Source organism: Papio anubis, chromosome 6, assembly GCF_008728515.1.
Source record: "Papio anubis isolate 15944 chromosome 6, Panubis1.0, whole genome shotgun sequence".
Taxonomy (NCBI): domain Eukaryota; kingdom Metazoa; phylum Chordata; class Mammalia; order Primates; family Cercopithecidae; genus Papio; species Papio anubis.
The window spans coordinates 138,102,789-138,122,658 of record NC_044981.1 but is presented as its reverse complement, the minus strand read 5'-3'; the positions used below and the strand labels follow the sequence as shown (position 1 = coordinate 138,122,658).

At 35.0% G+C, this 19,870-nt stretch overlaps 1 protein-coding gene across 1 annotated transcript in view; it reads left to right on the top strand.

Annotated features, from left to right (window-relative positions):
* RNF217 (ring finger protein 217) overlaps positions 1 to 19,870 on the top strand; it is a 136,025-nt gene that overhangs the window by 97,726 nt on the left and 18,429 nt on the right. Inside the window, exon 3 of the mRNA XM_003898232.5 lies at positions 3,951 to 4,115. Within this exon, the coding sequence (XP_003898281.2) occupies positions 3,951 to 4,115 (165 nt within the window). The remainder of the gene's footprint in view (positions 1 to 3,950; positions 4,116 to 19,870) is intronic.

Genomic DNA, 19,870 nt, shown 5'->3' with positions numbered 1-19,870 from the left:
TTTAATGTTAACTGATACGTGGTATCCAAACTGTGTGCAAAATCATTCATTTTACATGAGACAAAGCCTTTGACAAACACAGTTCACTGAGGAGTGAACTTGTGGGCTGTTGGAGAGATTAGACATCTACATCCCTAATGGAAGTTCCATAAGAAAGGTACTGAATCTAGTTGCAAGGAATAGGGAAGACAACTTGAAGAAAGGAGCATTTGATCAAGATAAGATTTTAGTAGATGTAATTCACTGGACTCTCCCAGTTACCAGAAGCAGAAATGTGCTGTTTCTTGGGCTACCTCAATTAGTGAGGTTTACCGTAAGGCTCCATGGGGAGTAGGAAGGGCAGGAAAATACTCTCCGCAGCTGCCCAGGCAGGCCTCATAGAGAATCAGACACAAGCTCTGCTAGTGTGAGAGCCCGTCTGTCATCTCACCAAAAGTCAATGTCTGTGTCCTTCTTCAGTGGTCTGCATTGTAGTCACTTAGCTCTTCTCTGTCTTTTCCTCCATGAAGGCATCCTTTGTATCTCCATGACACTCCTCAAGAGAGAAAAATCTATCTTGGCTAATCTCCATTCAACAATGAGCACCCCCGCTACACAAAGCTCATGCCAACGCTTAGGCAGCTTGCCAACTAGTGGATATGTGTTTTTGGCTTAGGGACTCATTCCTGGTCCAATAAATTGTGGTCTGAGCGATGGAGTCACATGGTATAAAGCAGAGCCTCTCAAACTTTAGGACGCATACGAATCACCTTCGGACCTTGTGAAAATGAGCACTTTTGGCTCTAAGGTCTAAGGATTCATGAATTCACCAAGTTCTCAGGAGATGCTGATGTTTCGGGCCCTGCAACCACACTTTGAGCCACGAGGACAGGGCATGATGACTTCTGTGTGACTGTAATTACTAAGAAGGCAGGCACTCCATGTGGTGGGTCTATGGTTGTGAGATAGCATTTCATGTGGAAGAATAACTGTAAATAAAAGAGTGGAGGAAGATGCAGTGTTGATGTCTATATGTGTTTACGTAAGGCCAATTTTGAATGTGATTAAGTTCAAAATGAATGAGGCATCTTCAGAACAAAAAATCTGGGACAATTTCACATGTAGTCTTTTAATTCCCAAGTTGTTGGAGTTGGCTGTTAGTCCTTTTATGATTTTAATCCCAAGCAAATAGTGATTTTGATGTTTTCAGTGAGAGATAGCAATCCAGTATGAATTTAACTTATTCATATTCACTTGAGAGCCTGCCCCATAACTTTGGTCACAGTTTCCCACTAAGTCTGTGCTGTTGGTGAGGATTTGCAATAGGATCTGCAGTAGGACTTGGTTGTTTATTATGAGCCAGAGTCCCAGGGTGGAAACAACACGACAGATTCTTTATTATTCTGGTGCCTTAGAAGAATCATGCATTGCTGTAATTGTCTTCATTAGAGATTCACAAATGTGATAGTTCAGCACTTACTCACAAAGCCCTTTGAGCCATTCAATGTCAGACATTTATAGAGCGAATCCCAGTTTCAAAGCATCTTTACATTCATTCTAATATTTCATAAATATAATCTAAGACTGGTTAAAAAACTAGAGAGATCTTTTCAAAAAGTTTATTTAATGATGCTAGAATCTAGTGATTCAGAATTATGAATAATATCCAGTAGAAAATAACTAAATTAACTATTCAGGTCTTCTGACTTAATGGTAGATGCCTAAGGAAAAGCAATTTTTTCCTACTTTCCTCATTTCATTCATTACATTCAAAAGGAAGGCTCCATGTGATATTTACATCTAGCCTTCATTGCTCAATGACAAATGGAAGTAAACATTTTGGAAGTAAACATTTTATATTGTTTTCTTAGCTGAATCTCATCTACTTCAACTTGTTGTCTTTTAAAAATGATTTATTTTAATTGTAATGATCAAAAAGGAAAAAAACAGTTATTTTAAATAACTAAATAGTAACATCCTTTTTTTTTTTAATTTTTTTAGTTAAACCAAGTAGTTTCTCAATTTGTATAGAGTAGATCTTGAAAAGAATTTTCAAAGTTCACCTTATCTTGATAATCATGTGGAATTCTGACTTATTGCATAGTTTAATGACATGACCATCTTTGACTACTACATTTTTAAGTTGCCAGTTGTCAAAGAACAAATGCCGTTTGGTATAAGAAGTATAGTGAAAAGTATGCTAAATGTGGAGCCAGACAAATTTACGTTTAAATTCCTTCTTAACACATATTTTCTGTGTTACCTTCAGCAAGTGATTTAATCTATCTGAGTCTCATTTTCATCATCTGTAAACTGATGATGTTCATATCTACCTTCCAGCATTATTTTGAGGATGAAAACAAATAATGCATGTAACATATTAAGCATAGATTACCATTGAACAGAATTTTAATAAATAAATAAACATGAAAATCTTTTAAGCCTTATGACAGAATGCCATTTTTATATAAAGTTAATAACAAAAGTACTTTTACTTCATATTTTCACAGGAAGAGCATTATCCATTCTTGACATAAGTGAAAATTACAGTGCTTTGAGTTAACAGAAGAGCTGTGATTGTAATTGCCACTCAGCTAATTAATCTATATAGTAGAACCTCCATTGTCAAAAAAGTTGTTTTCCAAAAAATTAAGTGACAATATTGTGTATAGTTTACCAAAGGAAATTCTAGCCTTTAAAATGTAGTCAGCAAATTCACATGTGCTGCAGTGACGTGACATAGAGGAGCAAAGAGAGTGGTCAGTTATAAATATAATTCATAATGAGGCAATTTATAATCCATTGTAATCACATGAGGCTCTGTTAAGTCAGGCTATACTCATATGCTTTTAGAGAGTTAGGAGTGGAAATAATGTGTATGAATGGAATATTCCACTATCATTCAAAATAAAGGAAGTCAGATAAAATATCTTCCATGTCAAGCAGAAGACATATTCTTACTAAACTTACACGTGCACTGTCATATACCCTCCACATAGTGAAATATGAAGGCCCGTTTCTGATGGTTTTCTAAGTACAGGCCACAGGGCCACTATATTGATATATTTCTAATAATAGAATGCTTTGCATTATTTTTATAATTAGCCTCCCTTACGTTGGTAGCACACCAGGAGTATCCATTATTTTAGATGCTGCTTCATAGCAAATGCTGTTCTAGCAGTTTCTTACTGTGTTTTTGTTGTTGTTGTTGTTGTTGTTGTTTTGAGACAGAGTCTCACTGTAGCCCAGGCTGGAGTGCAGTGGCACGATCTCGGCTCAACTGCAACCTCTATCTGCTGGGTTCAAGAGATTCTCATGTCTCGTGTCATCCTCCTGAGTAGCTGGGATTACAAGCATGCACCAACATGCCCACCTAATTTTTGTATTTTTAGTAGAGATGGGGTTTCACCATGTTGGCCAGGCTGGTCTGTAACTCCTGACCTCAAGTGATCCACCCGCCTCAGCCTCCCAAAGTGCTAGGATTACAGGCATAAGCCACTGCACCCAGACTGCTACTGTGTTTTTTATTTGATGAAGCATCTGTGGGGCTTTTAAAAAATAAAATGAAATAAGCCATTCTTAAGAAGACAATGGAAATGGCTGGGTAATTCGTTCAAGGGAAAGGTGAATTAAAGGGCAGCCTGAGTGTGTGGATTTGGGGCCTTGTGAGCCTTCAGGTTCAATCTGGGAGATTGCACTTAAAATCTGGGAGATTTTCCTAAAGCTAAATTGGTTTCCAGAATCAAATGTTTAACTCCAGGACAGCCTACAAATAGCCAAGTCATCCTCGCCAAAGCAGTTCTTTCCCCTAGTAACAGAGTATTCATATCTTAGTGTAGTTTTGGTCTTACAGAGGGGGAGGCATTTTAAATTATAAACTTTTAGCTAATTTCCCCAAGCATCACCTTCTTACCCTTTTAGACACTTTCAGTATGTCCACTAGTAATTAATATGATTTTTTTCTTACACAGATCCAGTGCCCTACCTGCCAATTCGTCTGGTGTTTTAAGTGCCACTCTCCTTGGCATGAAGGTGTTAACTGCAAGGAGTACAAAAAGGGAGACAAATTGTTGCGTCACTGGGCCAGCGAAATTGAGCATGGGCAGAGGAATGCCCAGAAGTGTCCAAAGTGCAAGGTGAGATAACTTTTAGGAGGAAAAGAAAAAACATGTACATCTGGATATGACTGAACAATATTTATAATATTGAAGCAAATTATAACTATCTTAATGCAGGTATGTAGAAAAAGAGTATTTGGTTTTTTATTTTAGAAAAGTAATTATATAATTAAACTGAAAATTTTTATAGATAAACAATATATATTCTTATTATTTGCATTACTCTTCAAAATTTAAGGAGGCCACATATAAATATTGACTTAAGATACTGGAGTCCTTATATTACATTTAAAAATGAGGATGTACTTTATAGGAAAAGTATAGCATAAAAGTGATATAAAAGTATTATTTCTAGTCTGCCACATGTACTATAATTACTTCTCAATTACATAGGTTTTGAATCCTTGCAATCTTGCTTTTCTTTCCTTGGTGACATTGCTGATCACTTAAAAAATTATATTAAATTGAACTGATTGTTTTGCTTTTTTGCAAATCTGGTGAAATAAAAGCTCATAGCTAAAATCAGGACTTAGGGATTTTATGAATCCCACTTTTCATCTTTCTTTTGATAATCACGCAAGTAATGAAGACTTAGCAGGCAATTTGAGCTCAGACCTAGATGTGTTCAAAGTTAGCCAAGTAAACAGCGAGGGAAGACTTTCCTATGGGGAGGTCAGCCAGTAAATTCAACCAGAAAACTTTGCATTTGATAGTTATAGTATAGGGATCTGTTGAAGTTTGAAAGTTTTAAAAAATCTTACTTTAGAAAATCATATGTTCATGTACACTTTCCATATGTGGTTTCTACCCTTTGCCAAATTTATTTTTGGAAAGAATCTCTAAATTGGCCTAATTATCTTTTAAGCACAATTCTGCAATTACTTCTTGGAGACTTATCACCAGATAAATGAAACTTGATTGCCAGAAAATGTTTAAAATTCAATAATTATGAATACAATTAGAAGTAAAAGTATATTCTAAGCCTATAAATGACCATAATAATAATAAATGTACAGATTTACTATACCAAATTCACATACTAGTTTATAAATACAGTAAGAAAAAGGTATTGTATGTAATAACGTGTTACATTTTTAGCAATTGGAAGAAATTTTGAAATAGTTTAGATGACCTGGCTTTCTAATAGAAGTGATGTCTAAAGATATTTGGCCTAAAGTTCTCTTTGTTTTCCTGGTAGAAGGCAAATTCATCCACAGTCACCCATTTTGTTTTAGGGCTATTTCAGATCACTGCATCAGTTGCTCAGTGCTCTTATTTTTCATTCCATTAAAGAACAACTAGAAAATGAGGCCTTTCCCACCTTTCTCTTTCCTTTTTAGTTTATTCAAAGCTACTGCTCAGTTTCAAACAAAACAAAGACCAATAGGGACTTGAGTACTGTTAAGTTATTCTACTTAACAGTTATTCATAAGTACACTTTATATCCTTTGGAAAGCTGTAAAAACAATTACAAGTTAGCCTGGTTCTACAGCTGGATTTGGAATGAACACCACTGCAGCATTATACATTGGGGAAATTCTGAATAAACTGATGTAACACAAAATACATACATTTATTACTGTAATCTGTTAACCCAACCTTAAATGGACTATAATGTAAGGAAAGAAAAAGAAGCCAACCATGGGGAATTTACTGATTACTCTAACAACTTCCCACAGTTGTAACAAATGTAGATCAACTGTTAAGAGAAAGCATAAATGTTGGTTCCCTTTTGAAGTAGTAGCTAAAAGGTCAGGGCTTTAAAAGGGATTACCTTTTAAATAGTTGAAAGGAAAAGAACTATGGAATCAGTTGACATTATTACATTGTAGCGGAGAGCCTACTTTCTGGTGGGATTTGGGTTCTATGAAGTTTCTGTCTAAGTCATATTTTATGATTTATTTGGAGTATAAATGGTTTCATTTTTCTTTGTCTTTTAAGCGTGACTTTAAAACTTTACCTTTTTTGTTGGACCTTAAAATTACGTTTTGCCCCATGAAACATTTCTATTGTTATAACAGAAATCCGTGAGGAGGTATTACTCAGTGAATTGATTTTTGTTTTGTACTGTAAGGCTTTCTTTTCATAAATATATCTTTTACCATTTTTAAATGTAAAGTAGGAAGATGATAGGAATTTGTGAAAAAGAAATGAAGAAGTTCTCACATAATGCCTCCAGGTAAACAATTATCACATATTTTCATATAAATGCTTTCAATCATGATAACCAAATGTATTTGCAATTTTGTTATGAGAGTATATATATTTGTACGCTACTATAGGTATATGTTTTAAGTTAGTTCATAATTTTAGTAAATATTGTTATTTATTTATTTTGAGACAGAGTCTCGCTCTGTTCCCCAGCCTGGAGTACAATGGCACTATCTCGGCTCACTGCGACCTCCGCCTCCCAGGCTCAAGCAATTCTCATGCCTCAGCCTCCCAAGTAGCTGGGATTACAGGCATGAGCCACCATGCCTGGGAAAAAAAAAAAAAAAAAATTGTTTTTTAAGTAGAGACAGGGTTTCACCATTGTGGCCAGGTTGGTCTCAAACTCCTGACCTCAAGTGATTCACCTGCCTCAGCCTCCCAAAGTGCTGGGATTACAGGTAAGAGCCACCGCGCCCTACCATATTTTGATTTTCAGATGATTTATTTATCAAGGTGATATAACATCAGATAGAAATTTGGAAAAGAGAGGGAAAATATTCACCCAGAATTCTGCTGCTCCAGTATACTCACTCCTAACATCTTATTGTGTGCCCTTGGTCTTTCACCCTATTTAAATGGCTTTTTAAAAAGCTTTAGTTGTGATGTTCAAATAATTTAATATCATTAGTATTTTCACCTAACATTGCAAACATTTCTCATATTACTAGTTTTCAAAACATATATTTCATTAACTATGAACTGTATAACACTTGCTTAAATATTCCTCCACTATTGGATACCAAGGCTTGCTTGGTTTTTTCTGGGAATAAAAAATAATTGTGTATTATAAATAATGTGTGGATGATATTCATCTAGAATTTTTTTTCCATATTTTATACCTTTGAAAGGATATATTTATAAAGGTAGAATGATTGGGTTAAAGAATATCCAAGTTTTTAGTATTTAGCACATATTGGCAATTCGCTTTCTAAAAGGAATGAATCAATTTATAATTCCACCTAGAAAGTTTGAGGACCTGTTTCAGTATGAGCATTTGTTGGCATTTTAAGTGCTTTTTAAATATTAATTTAATAATTTTAAAGTATTTTTTCTTATATTTTATATTTTCCTGTTTGCTTGTAAGCTGAATATAAATTCATGTATTTTTGAGTTTGTAATGCTCCCTTTTAAAATTTTCTGTTCATACCCTTTGCCCATTTATGTGGGTGCATATTTTGATTTTCAGATGATTTGTTTATCAAGGTGATATAACATCAGATAGAAATTTGGCACATATTTTTATTATCAAATTATATGAGCTCTTTATTTAGATATTTAAATTCCACTTCTGGCATTATTTTCTCCACATTTTCCCTATTTTCTGTTTCTTCCTTTTTATTTGAGTGGTAGGTTTTGTTTTTTTGTTTTTGTTTTTGTTTTTTTTACCTAATTGATTTGCATATGTATTGTTAAATTTTTTTTATTTTTGTTTGACCAAATTATTCTCTTTCTTTGTGGTCACATACACAAGCACATATATGATATAAATACATATTTGTATATATTTACATATCTTTGTATATCTTTTGTAAACATGTTGCTTCTAAGTGTAAAAAGTCATTTATTCAGAAGTTTGATTAAAAGTTCAATTTTCTTCCTTTCTTTTAACTATTTGATTTTTTAATATTTTAACTCTTTAATCCAACCATAATTTATTTTAGTGTTTATTATGCATTGGGTACCTGAAGTAATATTTTTCCAAATTGAAACCATCTAACCTAATTGTGTTTATGGGATGACTTTCCCCTTATCAAATGATTTGTAATTTATCTCTAAATTATATCTTAAATTACAATATCTTAAATTATAATACATGATAGTCTCTTTTCTTGCTGCTAATTTTTAAAGAAAATTTTGTGCTTACACTGGTGAGTTTTAAATGATTATGCCTTTGTTAAATTTGCTAATCTAGGCAAGGTTTGATAATCTATTAATTCATTATTTTAATTAGTATTCTAAATGAAACAAAATTTTATCTTATTTATTTATAAACATTACTTCTCTCTTAGTGAGCTTTTACCTTTTTCTCAAATGGATAGACCAATTTAATACATGTACATGATATAGTATTATGAAGAGATTTGACTTGTGCTTAGAAATCAAAATTTTTATTTATAATTGTATTATGGCAGATAATACTGATGAACATTGAAAGTTTTTTCCTCATAATCAAGATACTTACTTACAAGTATGGTTTTTATAATAAGATAAAAATATACAAACATATCTAGAATTTATTTATAGAATATTTTTATGAAAACATAACACTACCACATTAAGATCAATTTTACTTAGCCTTTTTTATTTGAATCTCACTGTTCCTTTCTTTGATTTTTTTTGTTTGTTTGTTTTTTTGAGACAGAGTCTCGCTCTTCTCACCCAGGATGGAGTGCAGTGGTACTGTCTCGGCTCACTGCAACCTTCACCTCCCGGGCTCAAGAGATTCTCCTGCGTCAGTCTCCCGAGTAGTTGGGATTACAGGTGCCCACCACCACACCCGGCTAATTTTTGTATTTTTAGTAGAGACGAGGTTTCACCACATTGACCAGGCTGATCTGGAACTCCTGATCTCAGGTGATCTGCCCGCCTCAGCCTCCCACAGTGCTGGATTACAGGCATGAGCCACAGCCTCATTGCTTCTTAATGCAAAGTATTTTTCAGTCACTTATGAAACACCATTTTTTATCTTAACAATGAGTTTTCTACTTAAAGTAAATTCTTAGCCTATGGAAAATATGGGCTAATTTTGAAATGCCTTCTTTAGTTATCTTCGTTATCACAAAAATAAATCTAGTTTGTAGACTTAGTCATTACAAAACCAAATCTAGTTCGTAATCGTTTTAATATTAAATTTAAAGCAAGTAGGCAATCTACATTTTGTTGGAGGTATTAGAGTATTTGGTCAATGTCATGCAAAAATTCATTTTAGACTGTTTTATACCACAGATTAGATACTAAAGTCTGAGTTAAGAAGAAAAGTTTCTAAGTCAAAAATTAAAAGTGAGATGCAGCTAAAAACAGGATTATACATTATAAAAGCAAATAAACAGTTAAGCACTGTCACACATACATACACTAAATTGCAATATATTTTATTCTAGGGTCAACATATTCATGATTTCTAGATGACAGGAAGTTACTTTTCTGTCTTTAAAAGAAATATCAAATGTGAATGGTCATTTCTGTATTCTGATATGCCATCTCTATACAAAGTACCTTTGTCCAGTGTGCTTTGTTTGTGGTGTTAACACAGTAATAACAACACTAACATGTACTGACATTTATTGCATGTCAGTCTCCTTTGTAGTTACTGTAAATATATTGTCTCATCCAAACTTCAGATGTGATACTAAGATTCTGATTTTCAGTGTACCATTCAGATCATCATTATTAAGTGATTTGATAAAACTTTAAAGTTTTGCACAATAATTGTAGCATAACAGGCTTGGTAGTATGTAAGTTACATTTGTTGTCTCAATTCTCAAAAGAAAGTTGTAAACAAGAGGTGATTACCACCATTTCAAGATGCAGAACGAGTTTCAGAGACTTTAAGTAATGACCAAAAAAGCAAGCAAAAAAAAGTGAATTGTATTTCATCATAATTTATGATAAATATGGAATTACAGGGATTTACTTGTCATGATATTTCCCTTTAGATATTTTATTCTCTTAAATCCTATAACAGAATGCTTTGGGCAAGAATGTATTGACTCAAAGAAAACGGATAATTTTTCCCTGTTCACTTAAGGTCAACACAAAAGCCATTTTTGTGGTCTCTTAGATCTGTGGCTGTGTAACTTGCAGTTGCTGAAATAAGAATGTGAAGTATTAATGTTGTATCTTATAGGTATCCTGCAATTCCTTACTACGTCATATCTCACTGCAAAAGCACATTCAGAGACTGATGACTACTTTCAAATAGTGCCCATTCAGGATAAAATAGCTTTCCCTGAATTACTGATAAACCATTTTTAACTCTCAGATTGCTTGAAATCACTAACTCTGGAGCAAGGGTTATCATTGGCACTGTTGTTATGGTATGCCAAGCTCTAGACCTTAGTTGTTAGAAGCATGATTGTTTGATGGCACATACTTTCTAGGATATTAACTGCATTGTATCCAATCCCTGTTTTTATGACAAATAATGTTAGTACTTGCTTACTGTCCTGAGATTAAATATAATGTGACTACTTATAATATTTTATTTTAAAAATCAATATGTTGTCTTAGTTATAAAATAGAAATGTGAAAATATTATAATGAAATAATGAAATAATGCATATTTTAACATGTAAATACTCAGATACCATGACAGTTTATGGTACCCAAAAATGAAGAAATAAAAGAAGAAATGAAGAAATAATGAAGTGGTCAAATTTGTGCATGCATTTAGATTTAAGAAACCTTGAAGTGAAATTTGAACGTTATCAATGCCTATCCTTTATATTTAATATTTTTAAATGAGGACAAAATAAGTATGTGTGTATTTATTATTTTTATATATATATATATTGCATGTCATCTATAGTTGTATGTATATACATACATGTATTTATGTGTGTGTATGTACGTGTGTGTGTGTGTATATATATAGTTAGGGTACTAGAAAATGTAGTGTACATTAAAACCATGCAAACATGTTTTGGGCTTATATAAAGTAGAATTAGGTTCTAAATATAACCAGTCTCATCAATTTACACAGTAGTTATAGAACTGAAAAATTCATTGTATATTAAAACCATGCAAATGTTATTTTGTGTTTCTATGTAAAATAGAGTTTGGTTTTAATTCAAGATATTTCAAACAGAATTTTACCAATATGAATGTCGGATGCATTTAAAAATTACACGAAAAAAGCTCAGTGGTGTATTGTGCAGGATATGCTAAGCATTGCAGGACATCCATAAATGCCAGCCCCACCATCTTTGTGACAACTAGACATGCCAACAACAACAACTAAATTCTGAAGCGTCTCCTGGGGCATGAGAGCGCCTGTTAAGGGCTCTGTTATAGATGATGAGGGCTTCTGCAAAGGATGAATTCCAGTGATCTATGTAGACAGGAAGTTGAGTAAAAGGCTGTCCATTTTCCATGTGGGTGCTGATGGAGACATTTCTGCTAAAGGATCTAAAGCTTTCTTATGTAATTCATTAGTTTCCATTTTCATTTCCTTTCAGGTTCTAAGAGTTGCTTTCTCTTTCTACAGCAAACTACCCATAGAATTAAAAACAGAGCACACATTTTGCTGTTGGCTCAGTCGGTAGGCAGATCATAAAGTTTTGGGGAACTGTGAGAAAAGCTATACATCCAAATAGCTACTCACCATCTTCAACCAGATCTAATAGACTTCTCCAATACAGTATGTTCTCTTCTCTGCAATACGGTTCTTCTCATAGCTTCTCCGTCTTAGTAAATGGCCACTCCAGTCTTCCAGCTGCTCAGGCCAAGAACTTCAGGTTATCCAGACTCTGCTTCTTTCATTTCTCACGTCCCATGAGTCATTACATTTTGTAGATTGTGCCACTAAAATGTGTTTAGAATCTGACCACATCGCAGCACCCCCACTATCACTAACCTGAGGCAAGCCATCATCACCTTTCTCTCTCCAGGATTTGTATGATAACCTCCTAACTGGTTTCTCATTCTTCACTACATTCTTAATCTAGCAGCTAGAATGATGCTGTTAAACATAACGCAGATTACATCACTGCTCAAAATTGTCTGTGGTTCCTATCTCACACAGAACAAAGTTAGTCCTATGACGACCATAGAACCTGTCACCCTCTGGACATGTCCCCACTCTGTGACTCCTCTAGCCTCATCTTTCCTTCCTTCACCCCGCTACTGTCAAATTTCACTGCTGGCTGTGCTTCAAAACAGCAGGTATTCTCCCTTCTCAGGGTCTCAGACTTGCCTTGTCCCTCTGTCTGGAATGTTCTTGCCACAGATGTGTGCATGGCCAGCTGTCTCACTTCTTACATGTTTTTGAGGAAAATTCAGCTTCTCAGTAAAACTTCCCTTGGTCACTTTATCTATAATTTCAAACCACTCTCCCCTACCTCAGTAGGTACTATCCCCTCCCGTATGCCTTATTTTTTCTCCATAGTATTATATTACTTATCACTACATAAAATAATGAACATATTTTGCAGCCATGAGAACAGATATTTGATCTATTTTATTCTCTGAGTTACCTCTAGTATTTAGAGCTGCTACCAGGCTTTGGATAACACTAAATAATAGATAATGGCTGAATAAATAAATGAATATACTTTTTCATTCTACGTTATAAGGACTTTTAATGAGAATTTGTTGTGTGCACTGTAGGATGCGGTTCTTTTTCTCGTGGAACTTGCAGAAGGGGAGACATAGTCCTTAGACTGACAGTGATAAACACTATTACACTTAAGTGGAATGTTGCAGAGAGTATTATACGAGGGTTTATAGCGAAAGGACTTAACACCATCTTGAGGAATCCGAGGGAGCTAGGTTGTGGAGGATTGTTGGATGGATTATGACATGTTGAAAGGTATCCTGAAGAGGGAGATTACAATTAAAACTGCAAAGGCACAGAGCCAGGAAGTGTTTGATGTCTATGGGAGCCATAGGCACTTTGTGGTTAACTTAGCGTATGGTTTATGGAAGGAAGTGGTGACAGGTGGGGCTGGAGAAGCTACCAAGAGCTGGGACTTTGCAAACAACATTAAGATAGTTGGGTTGTATCCTCCAGACTATAGGGGCCATTGAAAAATAAAAGCAGGAGAGTAATGGTATCAGATTTATATTTTAGGTTGGCTGCTTATTTATTTTATGGTGGTAGCTGTAGACGTGTAAAAGGAAATAATGACAATATGAACTAGGCTAGTTGTCAAAGGGCTGGAGGAGAAAAGAATTAGATAAATATTGTGGGGCTAAAACTATCTGACCTTTATGGAAAGTTGAATGTGGGAAGTAAAAACAGGATAACCACCGAATATTTAGTATGGGTATCTAAATGGATGGTGATACCATAAACTAAAATAAAATAATGGAGACAGAGTTGGATTTATTTATTTTCTGTTGCAGTGGTGAATCATGAAATGATGATGAGTTTGGTTTTGTTCACTTGACTTTGAAATGGCTGTAAGGGATATAGGTGTATCTGAGTAGCAAACAGTTGCTATGTGAGTTAGAAGCTCAGGAGCCAGGTCAGTAGAAATAAAGATCCACCTTTGTTGGAATAAAGTTGAAACCATTTGAATGTGGAAGTGATCACCCAAGGAGCAAATGCAGTGTGGTGAGACATGGATGGAATGAAGGGCTTGGTGAAGGAACAGAAACCTCCAAGAGGAGAGGAGAAACGGAAAAAAGATGTCACTGAAGCAAGAGTACATCAAAGGTCAGGAAGGAGGTACTGAGCGACTGATTAAATGACACAGAGCTACAATAAGATAAAAATTTAAAACATGTTCATTATATTTGGCAGATAGGGGATCATGTATAATATTCATGTGTTTTTTTAAAAAGTATTTATCAAGAACATGTTTTGTGTTGGTACTGTGCAAGACCCTTTAATGAGGTAATGAAAAAGAAGTACATGATCTGGGCCCCTGTAGATTTTATAGACTGGGACAGTAGAGAGTCTGAATGGAGGGATACAGATAATTAAAGAGTTTTAAAATGTAGAGTGAGGAATGCTGCAACAGGGCTAGTGCAGGGTGCTTCTCAGTTAGTAGATACAATGCCATAAATATGCTGTATTTAGAATTCTCTCCCTACCTTTAAGTCCCTTTAACTGGTGAACTGCTACTTGTCCTTCATTTCTTAGATCAAATGTCATTTTATTAGAGAAACCTCCTTTGACCCTTACACCAGATCAAGCTCGTCTATTGAGTACTGTCTTCATACTTTCTACTTTTCCTTCACAGCATTTGGCATAGTTTATGAATATATATTTGTTAGTACAATCAATTACTATCTGTCTACACCTATAAGCTCCTTAAAGGCAGGAGCCCTGTCAGATTTTACCAATGAACAAACTATTTGTTGAATGAATAAATGAATGAAAGACAGCTAGATGTTTCAGCAACATGGGATTGCAGTCAGCTTAGGTGGAATTGACATGCAAGTAAGAACAGTGAGTAGAGTATTCTTTGGAAAAATGTGTTAAATATGAAAAGGTGAGGGTAATCATTGGGTAGAGGATCAGGTGGAACTAAAGGAAGGATTTAGTAGGATGGGATATATAATCACAGAGAGGAGAGGGGAAGATGAAGCTGAAGGAGGGGAAAACTGGCATCTGAAGATTTCTGAGAACATGGCGCAGTGGAATCAAGGGAAGTAGTGTGGTAAAGAAGAAGGAAGAAAACTAGGCTCATTTATTGTGTGGCTCTACCCTGAGGAATGAGATTTGGACACTATACTGCACTTTAATGAATTCTTGTCATTATAAATTAATGATAAGACATAACTTGAAACATATGAAATTTTCTATAACAAAAAAAAAAAACCTCAGTACATTGGAGACAAAATGCTATCAGAATCTTGGCCTTAAAAAGCTAACATTATAGCAGGAGACACCAAATAATATTGAAATCAGCATCTTATTTATTTTTGCAACATAGTTCCCTATGATAGAAGCAACTGCTTCTTGTTCATTTGGAGTTTTACATCTGATAATTACCTCTAAATAGTAGTCTTTTACACCTAGTCCTTGAAATTGTCTATTGACTCCCTGACATGGCAGTTGAGGATTCATTTTACTTGCTTGAATTTAGCTGCATTCATATTGCTGCAGAGGATGTGATTTCATTCTTTTTTATGGCTCAGTAGTATTCCATGGTCTATATATACCACATTTTCTTTATCCGATCCACTGTTGATGGGCACCTAGGTTGATTCAGCTTGTTTGCTATTGTGGATAGTGCTGCAATGAACATGCAAGTACATCTTTTTCATAAATGATTTTCTTTTGGGTATATACCCAGTGATAGGACTCCTGGGTCCAACTGTAGTTCTAAGTTCTTTGAGAAATCTCCAAACTGCTTTCCACAGTGACTGAACTAATCCACATTCCCAGCAATAGTGTATAAGCATTCCCTTTTCTCTGCAGCCTCATCAGCATCTGTTTTTTGACTTTTTAATAATACCCATTCTGACTTGTGTGAAATCTCAGGGGATTTTTTTATTTCAATAGTTTTTGGGGTACAGTTGGTTTTTGGTTACATGGGTAAATTCTTGAGTGGTGATTTCTGAGATTATAGTGCACCCATTATCCGAGCAGTGTACACTGTACCCAGTACGTAGTCTTTTATCCCTCATCCCTTTCCCACTCTTACCCCCTACTCCAAGTCCCCAGACTTCATGAGATCATCTTTATACCTTTGCATCCCCATAACTTAGCTCCCACTTATCACTGAGACCATACGATATTTGGTTTTCCATTTCTGAGTTACTTCACTTAGAGTAATGGCCTCCAGCTCCATCCAAGTTTCTGCAAAAGACATTATTTCATTTCTTTTATGCTCCTAAGTAGTATTCCATGGTGTCTGTATAGCATGTTTTCTTTATCCACTCATTGGTTGATGGGTACTTAGGTTGGTTCCACGTCTTTGCAGCTGTGAATTGTGCTGCTATAAACATGTGCGTGCTCATGTATTCTTCATATAATGACTTCTGTTCTCTTGAATAGATACTCAGCAGTGGGATTGCTGGATCAAATGGTAGTTTTACTTTTAGTTCTTCAAGGAATCTGTTTTCCATAGTGATTGTACTAACTTGCAGTTCCACAAACATAAAAGTGTTTTCTTTTCACCACATTCACGTCAACATCTATTGTTTTTTGACTTTTTAATTATGGCCATTCTTGTAGGAGTAAGGTGGTATCTCGTTGTGTTTTTAATTTGCATTTCCCTGATAATTAGTGATGCTAGCATTTTTTCATATGTTTGTTGACTGTTTGTATATCTTCTTTTGAGAAATGTCTGTTCATGTCCTTTGTCCACTTTTTTATGGGATTTGTTTGAGTTTCAGGAAATTTTTTTTAAAGCTTTTTCCTTGTAACTTTTGTTTCTAATTAATTCTTCCAGGTATCAAAAGTCATTGCAGGAAATATGTATATAAAAATACTTTTAAAAATAAATTAGAGGTTAGGATTTTATCTAGAGTAAAATATTTGTTGGGAACAGTAATACCTAACAGTCAATTTAGTTATCAAATGCTGCTTAAACAATAAAGTAAGCCTTCATTTCTTGGTGAAACTGGAGACAAATACAGATGTATACTGACTTAGTCATAAAACATTGTAGGTTTAGCAGCTCATTTATTGTTATTCTTCTACCTTATGATTAGGTAGAACCTTGTTTGAAAATAAAAGGCCACTTTCCAGTTCTATTTTTTTAGATACTTTGTGGGCATTTTATTGAACTAAATGTAAACCACTTGAGGAGGACAGATACTGTTTTCTTCATGCGGATGGTTCCCAAGTTAGGATGGTCTGACATGGTTTCGACTTTTCTTATCATTTTTCAACTTTTCCGTGATGTGAAAGTAACATGCATTTGGTAGAAACCATACTTTGAATTTTGAATTTTGATCTTTTCCCAGGCTCACAGTAAGCTGGGCAGTGGCAGCGAGCTGCAGCTGGCAGTCACGCACACCATCATGAGAGTGAACAACTGATACCCACAGTGGACTGGGTTGCCAGCATTTTTTGGATGTTATGTTTTGTGTTTTCACATCTCATGTCTACAAATTGTCCGTTTTCAACCAATGATATTTTCAGCTTGGAGCATCTGCCAGTATGTGTATATATAGATTAATCTCTTATTACAGGTTTTAATCTATTCTCTGAAGAATATCCTAGGGACAAAAATGGCTCCTTGTGTCATTTCCATCTACTACAATGTAGACTTAATATCCAACTCTTAAAAGGGAATATCTAGCTTATTCTGAACATTTCATCTTATCACCTTAAGTATAGAAAGATATAAGTAATGCTTAATGCCTAAATATTCAGTTCCTTAAATGTCAGTCATCCTTCTTTGTTATAGATAGAAGAAACTATGACTACTAACAAATCAAATGTCATTCGTGGTTTATGAGTGGTCAGTTTTATCTAATGGATTAGGATTACCTAGTCTTTCTCCATCTTTTAAGTAAAAAGAGAATTTTGATACTAAATTTTAGCCACTTGAGCAATTAGTTTATTTTTTAGCAGAGCTAAACTGATGAGTATTTTGGGAGCTATAATAGAAATTAAAAACAGCTTCATTGAGAACAAAATGAACTTTCTGTAAATATAATTTAAACCTATGTTTTAAGACTTTATGTTTTAAAAACAAAGCTGACACTGTTACAAAGTGAGACTGATAAAGGTGTACTTGCGGAATTCATTAGCATAAGAAATGTATTATCCCCTGGTGGTATGAGTTCAGAATTACAGCTTGCTTAACAAATGTGAAAAATAATGTCTCCTGTTGCAGATTAACTTGCATTTTGTTAGTTTATTTCTCTGTTAGTGTCAAATAATAAAATATTCATATATAATCTAGATATATTCATAATAATATTAAAGGCAGCACTGTGTACTTGAAAGTTGGTAAATGATGAAACAATTTTTTCCATGATTATGTGTATAAAATACTCAAATTAATCTATAGAGCCATATAATCCCAAAATGTACAAGGTTACTATAGAGCTTACAATTTTACCACTTCCTGTACAGAAATATTATTTGATCAACAGTATTTTAGTTGCCTGCTGTGTTTGGAATATAATACTGCTAATAAGGAAAGACTGTTAAAAGAGAAAGGCTAGAAATTGCCATCTTAATTATTTAAATGAAATAATAAGTAGGCCACATAAAGATTTTAGAACCCAAGGAAGCAATATGACAAACAGATACAAAATTACACTGAAAATTATATGTGAAATATGAGGCAAAACTTATTAGAACAAGTTTTTCTGTCAGGAAAAGTGATGCCATTTGAAGGAAGAAGGGCATAGAATGGCATAAAACAAGAAGACACAGCTATACCTTGTGGAGGGAGAGCTGACATGTTTGTCTGACTGGTTGGCAAATAATATGATTGATATTCTGGTGTTACCTGTTAAGTTCATAATAAGAGACTACTTAGCATAATAGAGAAACAGACATGAATTCAAAATCCTTTCTCACTCACAAGGATTATCGCTCAGGCAGATTACTTTTCTGAGCTCTGGTTATGAAAAAGAATGCCAATCTCATGGTGCCGTTGTAAGGCTTCAAAGTGCTAATCTGTGTACAATGCTTGGCACATAATAGGCTGTAAGCAAAAATCAGCGCTCTTTCCTTGGTAGATCACCCACAACACTGCTATCAGTGTCAAATCAGGAAATTTGTTAAGTCGTATTATCTCCACTTTAAGATCAAACACAATATACAGTCAAAAAGTTGAATGTACGATGCTTCGGGTTTTCAGCAGTTGTCTTCAAACATGTCCTGGTGTTCATGTGATTTAAATAAGGATCAGAAATGATTCAGAGGCCCTGTAGAGCTGTTGGCCTGTGGTATTCCTAATGCCATTTACTGTGCTAAATGGATGTGGCTATAGTAACCATTGATAAACATGAACAACAGAGGGTAAGTGCTGGACTAGGGACTGACTTACAGAAAGCAAAGGACTTAAGTTTCAAAGACCTTCACCTGCACAGGCCCCTTCTTAGGCTTTGTATCTAATTGATATTTGTAAGTTGCATTATTTTGCTTAAAGAAGGCTTCTCAAATTTAACAATCTACAGGCCTCGCAAAACGTGGATCCACTGCTACTGGTCTGTCCTGTAAAAGGAAAAAAAATCACCATGACTAAAAAAGGATGAGGCAACCCATAGCAAGAAACATGATTTTGCTTTTCTTGCCCAAATCATGATTTGTTGGTAACCCTTGACCTTAGGTGCTTATATGCCCTTGACCGCACCCTTGCCTATCTAGGAAAGCACTCTCTGGTCCAGCGTCAGCCTAAGAATTGCCCATATGAAGCAGTAAGAAAGGGGACTGCCTGGCAATCCAGGAACTTGCAGCTAAAATGCCCAGGTATTTGATTTCTGGCATTTTAAGTGGGTAAATGGGAATGCGTAGATGGGAAACAACTTATATTGACCTGACTCTATATGGGCCAAAACGAGTTTGGCACTGTGCATAGGTTATCACATTTTACACTGCTTGGTAAGGAATATTTTCTAACTTGACGCTTGGGAGAGGTAAAGTAACTTCTTTTTAAACAGCTAGTGGAGCTAGAATTCAAACACAGGGCTTTGTGAAGTCAAAGCTCATGTTCTTTCCAACCTCCCTGTAAGGCTGAAGCTTACCTGTCAGGTGTCAGCCAGCCACTGGAAAGGAATGAACATTTCATCTCCCAGTTCACCTAACGATTTTGAATACATAGAGTCCTACCAGCCAATTGGCAAACTTGTTTTCCTTGATCACTTCATTTCCCCATGTATGAAGCGCCCGCCTGTGATATGCTGTGTTCCACTTAATTATTACTTCTTCAGAATGGTCACAGTCACTAAGAAACTTCCAGTTAGGTAGGTAGGTAGACAGA